At 34.0% G+C, this 12,465-nt stretch overlaps 2 protein-coding genes across 7 annotated transcripts in view; one reads left to right on the top strand and one right to left on the bottom strand.

The window, feature by feature from the left end:
* Positions 1-4,007, top strand: part of LOC107009912 (malonyl-CoA decarboxylase, mitochondrial) — a 10,653-nt gene extending 6,646 nt beyond the window's left edge. Inside the window, 1 exon segment of the mRNA XM_027914178.1 lies at positions 3,836-4,007. Within this exon segment, the coding sequence (XP_027769979.1) occupies positions 3,836-3,943 (108 nt within the window). The 3' untranslated portion in view covers positions 3,944-4,007.
* Positions 4,008-4,565: 558 nt separating this feature from the next.
* On the bottom strand, positions 4,566-10,726 carry LOC107010246 (probable disease resistance protein At4g27220). 6 transcript variants are annotated; one of them, XM_027914577.1, is made up of 5 exons: positions 10,582-10,726; positions 7,569-10,259; positions 6,011-6,539; positions 5,121-5,741; positions 4,566-4,925 (listed from the first exon to the last, which is right to left on the bottom strand). In XM_027914577.1, the coding sequence occupies exons 2-3, from the start codon at positions 10,239-10,241 to the stop codon at positions 6,489-6,491; spliced, it is 2,724 nt and encodes a 907-aa protein (XP_027770378.1). In that variant the 5' UTR covers positions 10,242-10,259; positions 10,582-10,726; the 3' UTR covers positions 4,566-4,925; positions 5,121-5,741; positions 6,011-6,488. The 6 variants fall into 6 exon arrangements, with proteins under 6 accessions (XP_027770378.1, XP_027770377.1, XP_015064970.1 ...); XM_027914576.1 differs by having other exon boundaries at positions 4,566-4,955; positions 6,011-6,523; XM_015209484.2 differs by having other exon boundaries at positions 6,011-6,523.
* Positions 10,727-12,465: the final 1,739 nt, after the last annotated feature.

The following is a 12,465-nucleotide window of genomic DNA, read 5'->3' as shown; positions in this document are numbered from 1 at the left end:
TATCATCAAGCACAGTTGATGACGCATTTACTAAACTTATTGAATGATACATTATAACAATTTTCAAAACTTCATGATACATATAAAATATTATGATACACAACAAATTCATGTATCAATTCACCATCTAAAACACTATACACACTTATTCAAATGTATCGGCAAGCACACTAGATTCCTTAAAATTTTTACTAATTTCAACAACAGTTTTAAGTACCAAAATACTAACCCGAAACAATGTAGGCCTAACAACAATGTTTGCTGCTTCTTTTTTCTTTTTTTGTTGTATTTTGACAACCTTTGATTTTGGTTTTTCTAAGATAGCTTTGGGATATTGCTGGTACGTTAGCAGCCAGCAGACCGAATGAGTGATCAAGTTCCAAAGTTATACAAAATGATTTTGACCTTAACACATTAGACACTTCTGACATCTTGGGAGAGAAACCTAGTGAAACAGATATCTCAGCATGTAGACTTCTATTACTGATATTCTTGAGTGGAAATGTAAAACTTGAAACTAACCGAAAAGAGGTCAAGGATAATAATAAAAAGATGTTGGGTTCAAACGATTACAGATTAGAAAGAAATAGACGATGATGGATTAAGAATAAAAAGAAGAAAAGAAAAAAATATGCTGGCTTAAGATGAATGAAGATGATTAAGGAAAAAAAAGAACTGAAACTTGATGGAGTAAGAACAAAACGGTAGAAGTTAATGGAAGTTGTTCTGCTTCCTAAAATTTTTACTTTTTTAAATTTCAATTTTTTTGAATTTTGAAATTCAAAATTTCAAAATTTGGTCTTTTATTTAAAATTAATTAAATTTAATAATTCAAAATCAAAAAGCTTATTAAAAGGTTGAGTGTTTAAATGGATAAAATTTAAAATTCAAAAACTGATTTAAGAGGTTGAGTGTTTTAATGGAGAAAAAATAGGCATTAAAATTGGTAAATGTGTATTATAGGAGAGAGAATGTAATGTATCTAAAAACTTACACTAAAATAAAAAAAAAGGGAATTATGTAATATTTAAAAAAAGTAGGGAAAATTAGAGAATATAAAAATTATAGTTGTGTATTTAAGTTATTTTTTCTATTTACATGTAAATCGAGATTCTCTTATCCTATGTATATAATGAATCTAACACATCAATAATGAATACAAGATCATTAAACCAAATCTATTTACACCAAAAGTATAGTATCAAGATACAATTCAATTTGATCTGTTTTGTACTCTTCTCTATGTTCTCAAAACACCTAGTATTTCTCTCCTTCCAAATTGTCCACCATATGCTGGCTCATATGATTCTCCACCCCCAGCTTTGGAGGGCCTCTGTCACCTTTCCTGGCATAGTCAAAGAGCAACTTTAAGGTTTATGAATAGCTTCCAAAGCTGACCTGTGAACTTGCAAGGAAGGAACAAGTGTCTGACAATTTCAACTTGTTCTCCACAAAAAAACACATTTGGGACAGAAGAGTTATCTCCCTTTTCATCAGATTGTGCAAGGAAAACTTCATTAAGAGTAGGAGCCAAACAAAACATGCTACCATGTAGGGTATATTCACCTTTCATATAATTTTCCAGGGCCGATTGACTTTCTGTTGGTTGTGCCTATTCAACCATCTGTATGCTTTGTCAACCTGGAAGTTTCCTCTGTCACTGCCTTGCCACCAAAGTTCATCTTCTTCTTCTTTTGTTCCTTTAAACTGGCCAATAGTGTTAAAGAATTCTACCGCTCTTGTGATTTTCCAGTCATTTACTTGCCTTCTGAAACTGATTTTCCACCCATTAGGTGTCCACATTTCTACTGTTGTTCTTTGCTGATTTAGCATTAAGTTGTATCCACCAAAGCTCATCCCTATTGTTATCGATTCTGATTTGTTTTTTACAGGCATTAATTGTTGTTTTTGAGGACATGCTTTGAAGTTTGAACTTTGTTGTTAATGTTTCTGCAAAATTATCGTCATAAGTATTTGTTAGTATAGATTAAATAATACATGTTAATGGAGTATTCACGCAAGTTTTCTCTACTGCAATTGTTGAAGGTACAATAAAAAATCCCTTTAAATAATTCTTGGATTGACCAGAGTGGCTTTCCAAACCGGCCTTTAGTGAGACCAATAGGACAACAATAATATATTTGTTTTGTGACACGACAACTAATGGGGAACCTTTATTTAGTTTTTGATATGAACTTTTGCTTTTATCTTGTCTCTATTTATTTTGGTCTTTTTTGCTTTAAATTGTGCTTCACTTCAATGATTAATGAAGTGACCACTTCGCTTCAAGCGTGCAGCGGGACATTGTTGCTTTTTTTTGGTTTGCGCTCCCCTAGACACTGGTTCTGGATGTTCCACATTTCTAATCCTATCACTCCTAGTATGCCCTCACATCCATCTCAACGTCCTCATTTGCGCCACTTATATCTTCTGGACGGCTGGACCTAGGAGTTCTAGACTGGCTAATACTCCACCCCATACCACAAAGCTGGTCTAACCACCACTCGGTAAAACCTACCTTTAAGTTTTGGTGGTATATTCTTGCTACACATAACGCCGGACTAAAGCCTCCACTTCATCCATGCCGCACCAATACAATGTGTGACATCATCCGCATTCCCATGGATCAGAGACCCTAAATACTTAAATCTTTCTATGATGGGGAAAACTTCTGTATCAAGTCCCACTTCCACGCCTGCCTCATGCGTCACGTCACTGAATTTACACTCCAAATACTCGGTCTTGGTCCTACTCAACCTGAACTCTTTAGACTCTAATGTCTTATCTTCACACCTCCAACCTATCATTAACTCCCCAGCGAGTCTCTTCGATCCAAACAATATCGTCTGCAAATAACATACGCCATGATACATCAACCTCAATATGTTGCGTCAATTCATTCGTCACCAAGGCAAATAGAAATGGACTAAGCGCAGTTCCTTGGTGCAAGCCCATCTCGACTGGGAAGTGTTCCAACTTCCAAGTCTCCTCCGTTGTTCTTAACCAGGTCTTGGCTCCCTCATACATGTTCTTTATTGCCCTAATGTAAGACATTGGTACACCTTTAGACTCCAAACATCGCCAAAGGACTTCTCTCTGGACTTTGTCATAGGCCTTTCTAAGGTCAATGAACAACATATGCAAATCCCATTTCCTCTCCCTATGTTTCTCCATCAGTCTCCTCACAAAATGAATGACTTCAGTAGTAGAACGTCCAGGCATTAAACCAAACTGGTTCTTGGACCATTTTAAAAGAATGTGTATGCTTGGGACTTCAGGAGGTAAGCTGAATGAACTGCATTGATTCCGCACTCTTTTTAGTGTCTGCTCTACCAAGTTGAAGCTGTATATATAGATGAAAACAACAACATTTGGCTGCAAGTAGTCTTGAGATGTTTAGCCAAAACATAAGACCTGAAACACTGAAACCTAATTATGAGAAGAGAAACATGTGAAGCACAACAGTTTATACGGTTATTAGAACTATAGATGTGTTTAAGTGGAATTTTGTGTAGTATAACGTCGTAACGACTGCTGATAACCAAATGTGTTTGCAAGTTAGTATCAGGAGTTAGCTAGTGGACATAAGGTACTCCAAATGTGTGCAAACTAACTTTTCTTCTATTCTAATGCTTTGTTAAGTTTAAGATTTGATATTTTGTTCGTCTATAGAGCTTGTGTATAGTTTTTAGCTCAAGTTATTTACTACTTTACTTTCCTATTTTATTATTGGAAATCATCCATAAGATGTGAGCATTTGTTTTTCATGTTTGTGGATGGAATGAGGAAGCCCCTTTGCATTTATTGTCAGTATTCCCCGTTTATAACATAAAAATTATCAATTGGAAGGCTAAACTGGATGGCTGATCGGTCACAAAAGGGTCTTACTCAAAGTGCAGGCATAATGGTAATACTGTTATCCTGCATTTTTACACCCGATTAACAATTTAAAGTTGAATAATTTTCTTCTTCCAGGTTGACGAAGGGTTTTATCCACATCACATATTGACATGAATGATGAATTGAAAAGTGACCTATCTATTTGAAAATATATAATGGGATTGTTTACCAAAATGGCTATATATACTGAATCGCTGATCGAAAATCATTTCAGGTTGTGAAGATAGTGCTCAGGCACACATTGAATCTTCTTCTGATTTCAGAAGCTACATTGAGGATTCATATGTTCTATATATATATATATGGTACTCTGCAGCTCGTATCAATATAATTAAAGCTAAAAAAAAAAGAGTCTGATGGTTGTTATAATAGGTTATTTCCGGTGTGTACAACATGAAACTTAAAAATGTGTCATTATTCGTCTCTTATATGGAAGACCTTATCCTCTTAAATGAATTGTATTAGCTTATGACTTATTTATATTTCTCACATTTACTTTCCGCTTATTTACTAAAAATAAAATATGGTTTGCCTACTGGGTTAGGTGTACATGCCATTACGACTGGGACTATTAAAATTTTACATTTGTACTCTGGACCACATTCTGTCGATAGCTTTGCAACAGAACTCACTACACCTTCCAACTATTGTTCAAGATTATCGCCTTCCCTGCGTAACTCTTGCATTGTCATTACTCATGGCCACACTTTGAGGATTGCATGCTCTAATATCAACAACAACAAAAAGAGCTTGCCCTTGAGATTTGAGAACAACTTGCTCTAAAATCTAATGGGATCAATAGTGTATACAGAAAGAAAAGAGAACTTCTTATTGATTACAGCTAAGGTCTTCATGTAAAATGCTTAAACACAATCTTAGTTGTGCTTGAGATTCTGAAAGCATACTTGCATTATTAGCTTCTGCCATCACTAGCTTCAGCTTCGTCACCAATACTAGCTTAGCTTCTTCTTTTGGGACCCGAGATTGCAGAAGAACAGAGATGACTAGCTCAGAAAGTACAACTGCTATAGAAAGGGGGAAAAAAAGAGAGTATGCTGATGCTTCAGAATTCAAGTTGAAAATATTTAGCAAAGTAAAAGAAACTTGCTTCGAGCAACACACAAACATAAAACGTCTGAATATTATTTCCAACTATTTAAGATGAAAATATTAATGCATGTGACAAAATATAGTTAGCTATACAGCGGCACAAGACAAACCTTAGAATTGAACATCTTCTGTATTGCCTTATTGAGATCATTTTCACCTCAGCATTGATTTCTGATTGGTTTTTCTACAACCAGACTTCTCAGACTTTCTGTACTCACGGATCCCAGCGGGATAAACATCTTCATTTCGAAGCAGCTTCTAATCTCCACCTTTTCAGAGAAATGGAAATTCAAGAGCATGGTTCATCTGAAAGAAATGCCCCACGAGGTACAGTGCTTACAACACGGAATAAAGGTTCATCAGTCATTACTTCTCCTTGTTGTTCCTCTTCTGCGATCACTTCTTTCATTCAATTTTTCATTGCTCAATACCAAACGGCCAGACCAAGCTTAATTAGTCGGCCTCTTTTCTGTCGGTTTGGTGCAGTTTTTCGGGTCGGTTTGAGCACCCCTAATGTTCACAATCAACTGGTTTTATTGAGCCCATAAGTTACAATGTAGATCCACCTCTGCTTGTTACCTCTATAGGCATAGGTTTCATGTGATGTTCAAGCTAACTTGCACGTTGATTATTTCATCTAGCGCTTATTACCTTCCTAGCTTCAAATTCTTAGAACGCTAGCTTTTGCCATCACTAGCTTCGGCTCGATTACCATCACAAGCTTCTTGTTCCTGGGAGCAGAGATTGCAAAAGAACAGAGCTGATTACCTTAGTAAGTATAATAATTACTTATAAGATAATGAAGAATGCTTTAGCTTTCTAATTGGAAATATAATGGCAAGTAAAAAAAAATTGCTTCAAGTGACGAACATAAATAAGTCTCTGAATATTACTATTATTATTTAGTAGTTATTAGTTAAAATGGAAAGAGAGCACCAGAAGAGGTGTGTGATAATGCATGAGAGTTGAGACAAATATAGTTAGTTATAGGATGACGTACAAGACAAACCTTCAAAATGAAGAGCTGTTGTATCGCTTTATTGAGATTATCTTTCACCTCAGCATAGTCCACAATCAACCTGTCCAGACTATGTGTACTCACAGATCCAAGGGAAAACGTCTTCATTTCAGGGCAGCTGTTAATCCTCACTTCTCCGAGAAATGTAAATTCAAGAGCATGCTTCGTCAAAAAGAAATGCCCCAGCTTTGGTAGCTCTTCGAGCACCAATTTTTCTAATCGTGGAAATAAGGGCTTAGTAGTCATTTCTTGTACTAGTTGTTCCTCTTCTGTGATCACTTCTTCCATCGATTGGCAGGCTTCTATGCTTAGAATTTGTAGATTCAGAACACTTCTGGCCACTGATGGAGACATCAAGTTTCTCAATTTGCCACAGTTCCATAGTAGCAATATTTTAAGTTTGCTGAAGTAGTCTGTTGGAAGTTGATGAGAGCATAGAGCAGCTATGCTGTTAGTCCCATTAAGTTGTAGCTCTTCCAGGTTGGGACACAAAACCTACAAACGTTGAAGGCTTTGTATTTTTCATAAGGGATGAAAATTCAATATAGATTCAAGTGTAATCAAGAAATGAACCATATCTCATCTACATCAAGGTAACAGGAAGTGAATAACTGGCATTTTTAATTCATGAAATTTACTTCAAGTACAAACTGACAAAAAGGCATCACGATTCATGGGTTCAACTTAGGCTAATCCAGGATTTGAAGTTATAGGTTCCTATAACAAGCCACAAGTTAACATACAATAACAACTGGATTCGGAGTTGAAGGTAATTATAGATATTAGGAATTTCTCAATACAAATACATGGTAGGCAACAAATACTATTGGGGTTCACGTCAACCCAATGCTTTAAGCTAGATCTGGCTCTGCTTTACGATAGGGTTACTTTCACATATAGCAGCTGAATTTTACCCAGTTACCCATTTTAACAGTAAAGTCACAAGAACAATCTATTGCTGCATTAAAGTCACTAAACCTTACCCACTTAAAACAATAAAGTTACTGAAATATTTTATTGCATTAAATAAAAATTTCGTTTTTGACCGACTTGTTTCCTAGAAGCAAAAGTGAGTATGATGTCCTTTAATATTCCATCTCTTTCCCTTCAGACTTTTTGTCATTGTGGTTGGAGAATACGTCGGCGTCTACATTTTGTTTTTGTTACTTGAAGACATTTCTTTATATGTATGTGATCATATTGACTACAGGATGCAGCGAACTAATTGACACCATGTCTGCTAGACATATAAGCACATAGGTCAGCAAGTAAGATTTTGATAATATTAGTGTTGTAAAGTTTGTTCTTTGTTCTATCATTCCTCTGTGCAAGCTTCCACTTACCATGAACTATGATAAACTGGCTTTAATTTACTTACCAAGGCAAAAAATAGATCTTTATAATGTTTCAATAATCATTGTGTAAGTAAAGATCTTTAATACTCGAGTGTAAATGATATTTTAATTCATAAAACCCCTCCAAGTACAAACTGAAAAAGATAATTTTTCATGATACATCACATAGAATAGTAGAAGCACACCTTTTCATCAAAGAGAGGATTTGAGCCGGCCATAGAGTTGTTGTCTATAGGCCAGAAATTTTGGAACTCCGGTAACTCCCAGAAGCGCAAGATTTGTAACTGAGGAAAATCAATGCCCTCAACAGCGTCAGTGCAAAAGTGAGTGAAGCACTCCAGAAAATGAAGGTCCAAGTAATATAAATTGGGGAACTTCATTACTTGGACCATGTTCTCTTCTGATCTGATATGTTTCCTCTGAGAGATCTCATCTTCCTCATCATTACTGCAAGCTACTGTCGAGTTTGACGAACTCCCCACAACGAAGGACAGGCTAAAAAGAGAGCGTAGACTGCAAAATCTAATTACCTCTAGTCTTTCAAGTTTGGGGAATGGAATATTATTCTGACAGTGGATATTCAAGAGATGTGTCATTGAATCACAATCAGCCAGGAGGAGATCTTTCACGTTCTGAACTCCATCTCCCAGCAACTCGGTCAGCACATTCTTGGAACCATTTCCTCTTGAATGTACAAGTTCGCTCTTCTTCAACATGCGGCAGATCCAATCACCCAATGGGGTGGTATCAATGACGTTGAGGACCATAATCCTGTTGTAATTATCCATGAGCGAACTATCGTGGTAACTACGAACTTGTTGGCCCATATTTAGATAATACCGTGTCAAATTGGAGGAAATGTCCAAGTTACTGTGAATTACATCTCCAGAACATTCCACTAATGTTAGTTCCTCTAATCGAACTAGTCTTGATAAGACCCCAGGTGAAATATTTTCAAGTGGTACTCTCTCATTCCAAAACTCTAACAAAATTAAATTGCTCAAATTTCCAATCTCCACCGGAAGCACATCTATAGTAGAATCTCTAATAATGAGAATCTCTAAAGTGACAAGTTCGCCAATAATTGATATGTCATCCAACTTTAAATTCATCAGAGACAATGTGCGCAGATTTGACAATAACTGAACAGAATTTGGAAAGGTTAAAATGGAGTCCTCATATCCACTCAGGCTTAAGACATTAAGTTTACTCATTCCAATAAAAAAATCATCCTGTAATTTGAACGGCTCTTCTAATAGTTTTAACATTAGAAACTCAAGTCTTGGGAAAGATATTGGTTTAGGAAGCTCATCAATTTTTTGTGCAACAATTGACATGTGACTGTATGGCTCGTAAGAGGTTCTTCTTGGGAACTCTTCTGAGTTCACACTGTGACTTACCATAAAAACGTGCCTTCCCTCAGAGGCGATATATATAGCCACGTCTCGGACCACATCATGCATTTTGACATAATTTTTTCCTGAACCTTGGGATAGCAAGAAACGATCCTTCAATGTTTCTAGCAGATGGCACACCCTCTTTCTTGCTTCTTCTAAATTTTCAATTTCCGAAAAGATGCCAAGCCCCATTCCATATCTAAGTAATTGTTCATGCCAGATATTACTATCTTCCTCAAACAAGGAACAAAGCAAAAACAGGTACCTGACTTCATCACTTTCCAACTGATCATAGCTTAGCTTGAGAGATTGATACACATTTTTAATCACTCCTGGGATATTTTTTGGTGTGGATTTTTGTAATTGTTTAAGGGCATCCTCCCATGAAGGCTTGCTTTTACGCTTTAGCGCTCCTGCAACTGTAATAATTGCAAGTGGCAACCCCTTGCATTCTTTCACAACATCTTTTGCTGTGTCATGAAGAGAAAGATCAGCTACCGAATTACCGGCTTTCTGCCTGAAAAGGACCCATGCTTCCTTTTCAGGTAAGATTCCAACTTCTATGATCTTTCGAGCCTCCATTGTTTCACAAACATCTCGGAGTCGCGTTGTCAATGTTACTTTGCACTGATGGTTGTGATTGCTACAACTAGGAATTCCAAGTTTGTTCAGATCAAGAGCCTCCCAGACATCATCCAAGATTACAAGGATGCTGTCCTGACCCATTAACCTTGAACGCAACTGATCTCCACGATTCCAAAAATTGTCGCCTTGGAATGTTAGGCCAACTCCTCCAGCTATCTCAGCTTGAATTGTTTTCAAGTCTGGTTGTTGACTGACAGTGACCATGACAACTTCATCAAAAAACCTTTCTTTTTTCGCCCTTGCTCTTATTTTCTCAGCTAGTGTCGTCTTACCTACACCACCCATACCACAAATCCCAATAACAGTGACGTCCTCATCTCTCAAAGCTGCCATGACCTCTTCCTCTTTCAATTTTCTGGAGTCAAACTCCTCACTCATAGCTTGAATTTCAACTACAGGTGGTGCAGGATAGGAGAAATCAACATAATCTTTTCCATCATTTCGAAGTTCAATCACCGCTAGTGTAATTCTCTTAGCTCTCTTGCTCAACGAGTACCATGACTTCAAATTTGGACACCAACCATAAAAACAACCTCTTTCAACCTCAACTCTACCACGCATTACACCTTCCACATCTGAATTAATCTTGGTAACACTATTTAACCAAGCTTCAACATCTTGTGAAATGACTTTCAAATTTCTCCGTGCAGCCTCCGCTCTTTGCTGCACCCCACTTGTAATATTGTCCAGCTTGTGAGATTCATTATCCAAAGATGTGATGTTGCTGTTGTAGTAAAAGAAATACCCAATCTGTTGCGCAAGTGGCTGCATCAAGCAATCTGTAACTTTTCCCACACACATAGCTAAGAATTCCATTCTTTGTTGAAAGGGAATCTGAAAAGGGAAAGGAGTTGGCTTTAAACTCTATAATACTTCTCCCTTGGTTGTTCATATAGAAAAGAATAGATCTTGGGCTCAATCACCTCTAAATTATATATTTGGAAAGCAATTTGAATAGTAAGAGAAAATACTAATCAAATAGTATCATTTATTGACTTTTATGTAATTCATCTTCCTCTGTTTTTCCCCCTAGTTAGTAGTTCCCTTCTCCTCAGTTGGTGAATGACAAATTCAAAATAACTAAATCATACACAAACTAAACAGCAAATTGAGGTATTGTTGAATGAAAAGATGAAAACTTGGACATCATGCTTACCTTGTTCTACAATGGCATAGTGGGATTACTGGAACTGAACCCTAGACTTGAATATCTCCATATAAGTGGACCTCAATTTCTTCTATCCAACCCTGCTTTTATTGTAACATACTATATAATCTTCTACTGTTTCGCTTTTATCACATATTTCTAAAATATATTGTTATTTTTATATTACTTTGAAGAAAAAATTTATTTTAAGCAAGGTACAATCAATAATAGTTATATAATAATAGTCATATGATATTTCACTTTTTAACACATGGAATGACCTTTAAATTTATTAAAGAAATCAAAGGAGAGAGAACATAAATTTTTGATTGAAAAACTAAAAAAAAAAATGAAATCCGCGCTATATTCATTAATATTAGTAAAATATTGAATTAAATGTACATCTCTTTCATGTTTTATTTCATTTTCTATCTTTATGGTATTATCTATTTTGAAATTAATTTTATTATTATCTTATTTTTATTTTGCTTATCATAGAAATAAATTTTTCTTTCTCTTATATATTTTATCAATAAAAAATATATATTATTTTTTAATATTATCTTATCACTAAATAAATGCATAGGATATTAATATTCAAACTTAATATTTTAAAATCTAACTAATAAGACTAAATTAATAAATAAACCTCTGAAAAAATGCAAGTATATTTATATATAAAATAAATAGTGGAACACATATTATTAAAATATATATTATTGGCATAGAAAATATGAGTGTTACGACGATTATTATTATTATTTATTATATTTTAAAAATTGTCTACTAAATTCTTTTTGTTTTTTTCTATTATTTTTTTATTTATCGTATTTTAAAATAAATTATCTTTATATTTCGTATATTTTTCGAACTTCTAATTTTAGGATCCATTCTAACAAAAAAAAATATTCGCTTTTTCGTAATAATATTTCAATTTATTTTTTAAATCAATATTTGATCATTAAAATTTGAAATGTATTTTTTATTATATTTGAAGTATATTAAAAAAACTTGAACATCTAATAATCTATTTTTAAGTTCATTGTGCACTTTTAAAATTGTATCTAAATACATTAAAAAAAGAACATCATTTTAAACATTTGTTACAAAATATATAACCAATACAACTTCATTTTTAATGTCAGCTCCATAAATTACAACTAAAAATATAGTTCAGAACTTATAATCAAATAATAATAATAATAATAATAATAATAATAATCGTAAACTCATATTTTCGGTGCCAATAGTATATAATTTAATAATATGTGTTCCACTATTTATTTTATATATAAATTCACTTGCCTTTTATTAGAGATTTAATTTATTAAATTGATCTTATTATTTATGTTTTAAAATATTAAATTTGAATTTTAATATTTATGCATTTATTTAGTGTTAAAATAATATTTAAAAACAATATATATTTTTTATTTGATAAAATATATAAAAGATAAGAAAATTTTATTTCTATGATAAGCAAAAGTGAAAATGAGATAGGACTAATAAAATTAATTTTAAAATAGATATTATCAAAAAGATAGAAAATGAAACAATAATGAAAGAGAAAAGTGAGGAAAGTGAAAAAAAATGGTTGAGAACAAGTTGAATTGATGTTATAGGTCTCATATATCACATTAAAATTAATATAAAAATACCCTCATACAAATATAAGTCGGTATATTCATAGTAAAAAATTTTATTTTCTAAGACATCATTCAATAGGTAAACAGAAATTGTTTAGTAAAATATCAATATCATAATTTTTTAGATGGATGTACCAAATCAAACTGTGACAAGTAGTAAAATTGAAGCACTACAATTCATTTTTGTCAACATTCAAAAATGAGGAAATGTCATAAATCAACCTTAAATTATTAGTGTAGGTCTAAA

The sequence above is a fragment of the Solanum pennellii genome, chromosome 2 (genome assembly GCF_001406875.1).
Source record: "Solanum pennellii chromosome 2, SPENNV200".
Classification (NCBI taxonomy): domain Eukaryota; kingdom Viridiplantae; phylum Streptophyta; class Magnoliopsida; order Solanales; family Solanaceae; genus Solanum; species Solanum pennellii.
The sequence above is the reverse complement of the archived record's forward strand: the minus strand, read 5'-3'. Positions and strand labels throughout refer to the sequence as shown.

Coding starts and splice junctions, on each gene's coding strand:
- LOC107010246 (XM_027914576.1), bottom strand. CDS start 10,241: ATGGAATTCTTAGCTATGTGTGTGGGAAAAGTTACAGATTGCTTGATG. Junction 6,524..7,568: donor ATCCTCTCTTTGATGAAAAG/GTGTGCTTCTAC, acceptor CAACGTTTGTAG/GTTTTGTGTCCCAACCTGGA. Junction 5,742..6,010: donor TCATTTTGAAGGTTTGTCTT/GTACGTCATCCT, acceptor CTCTGCTCCCAG/GAACAAGAAGCTTGTGATGG.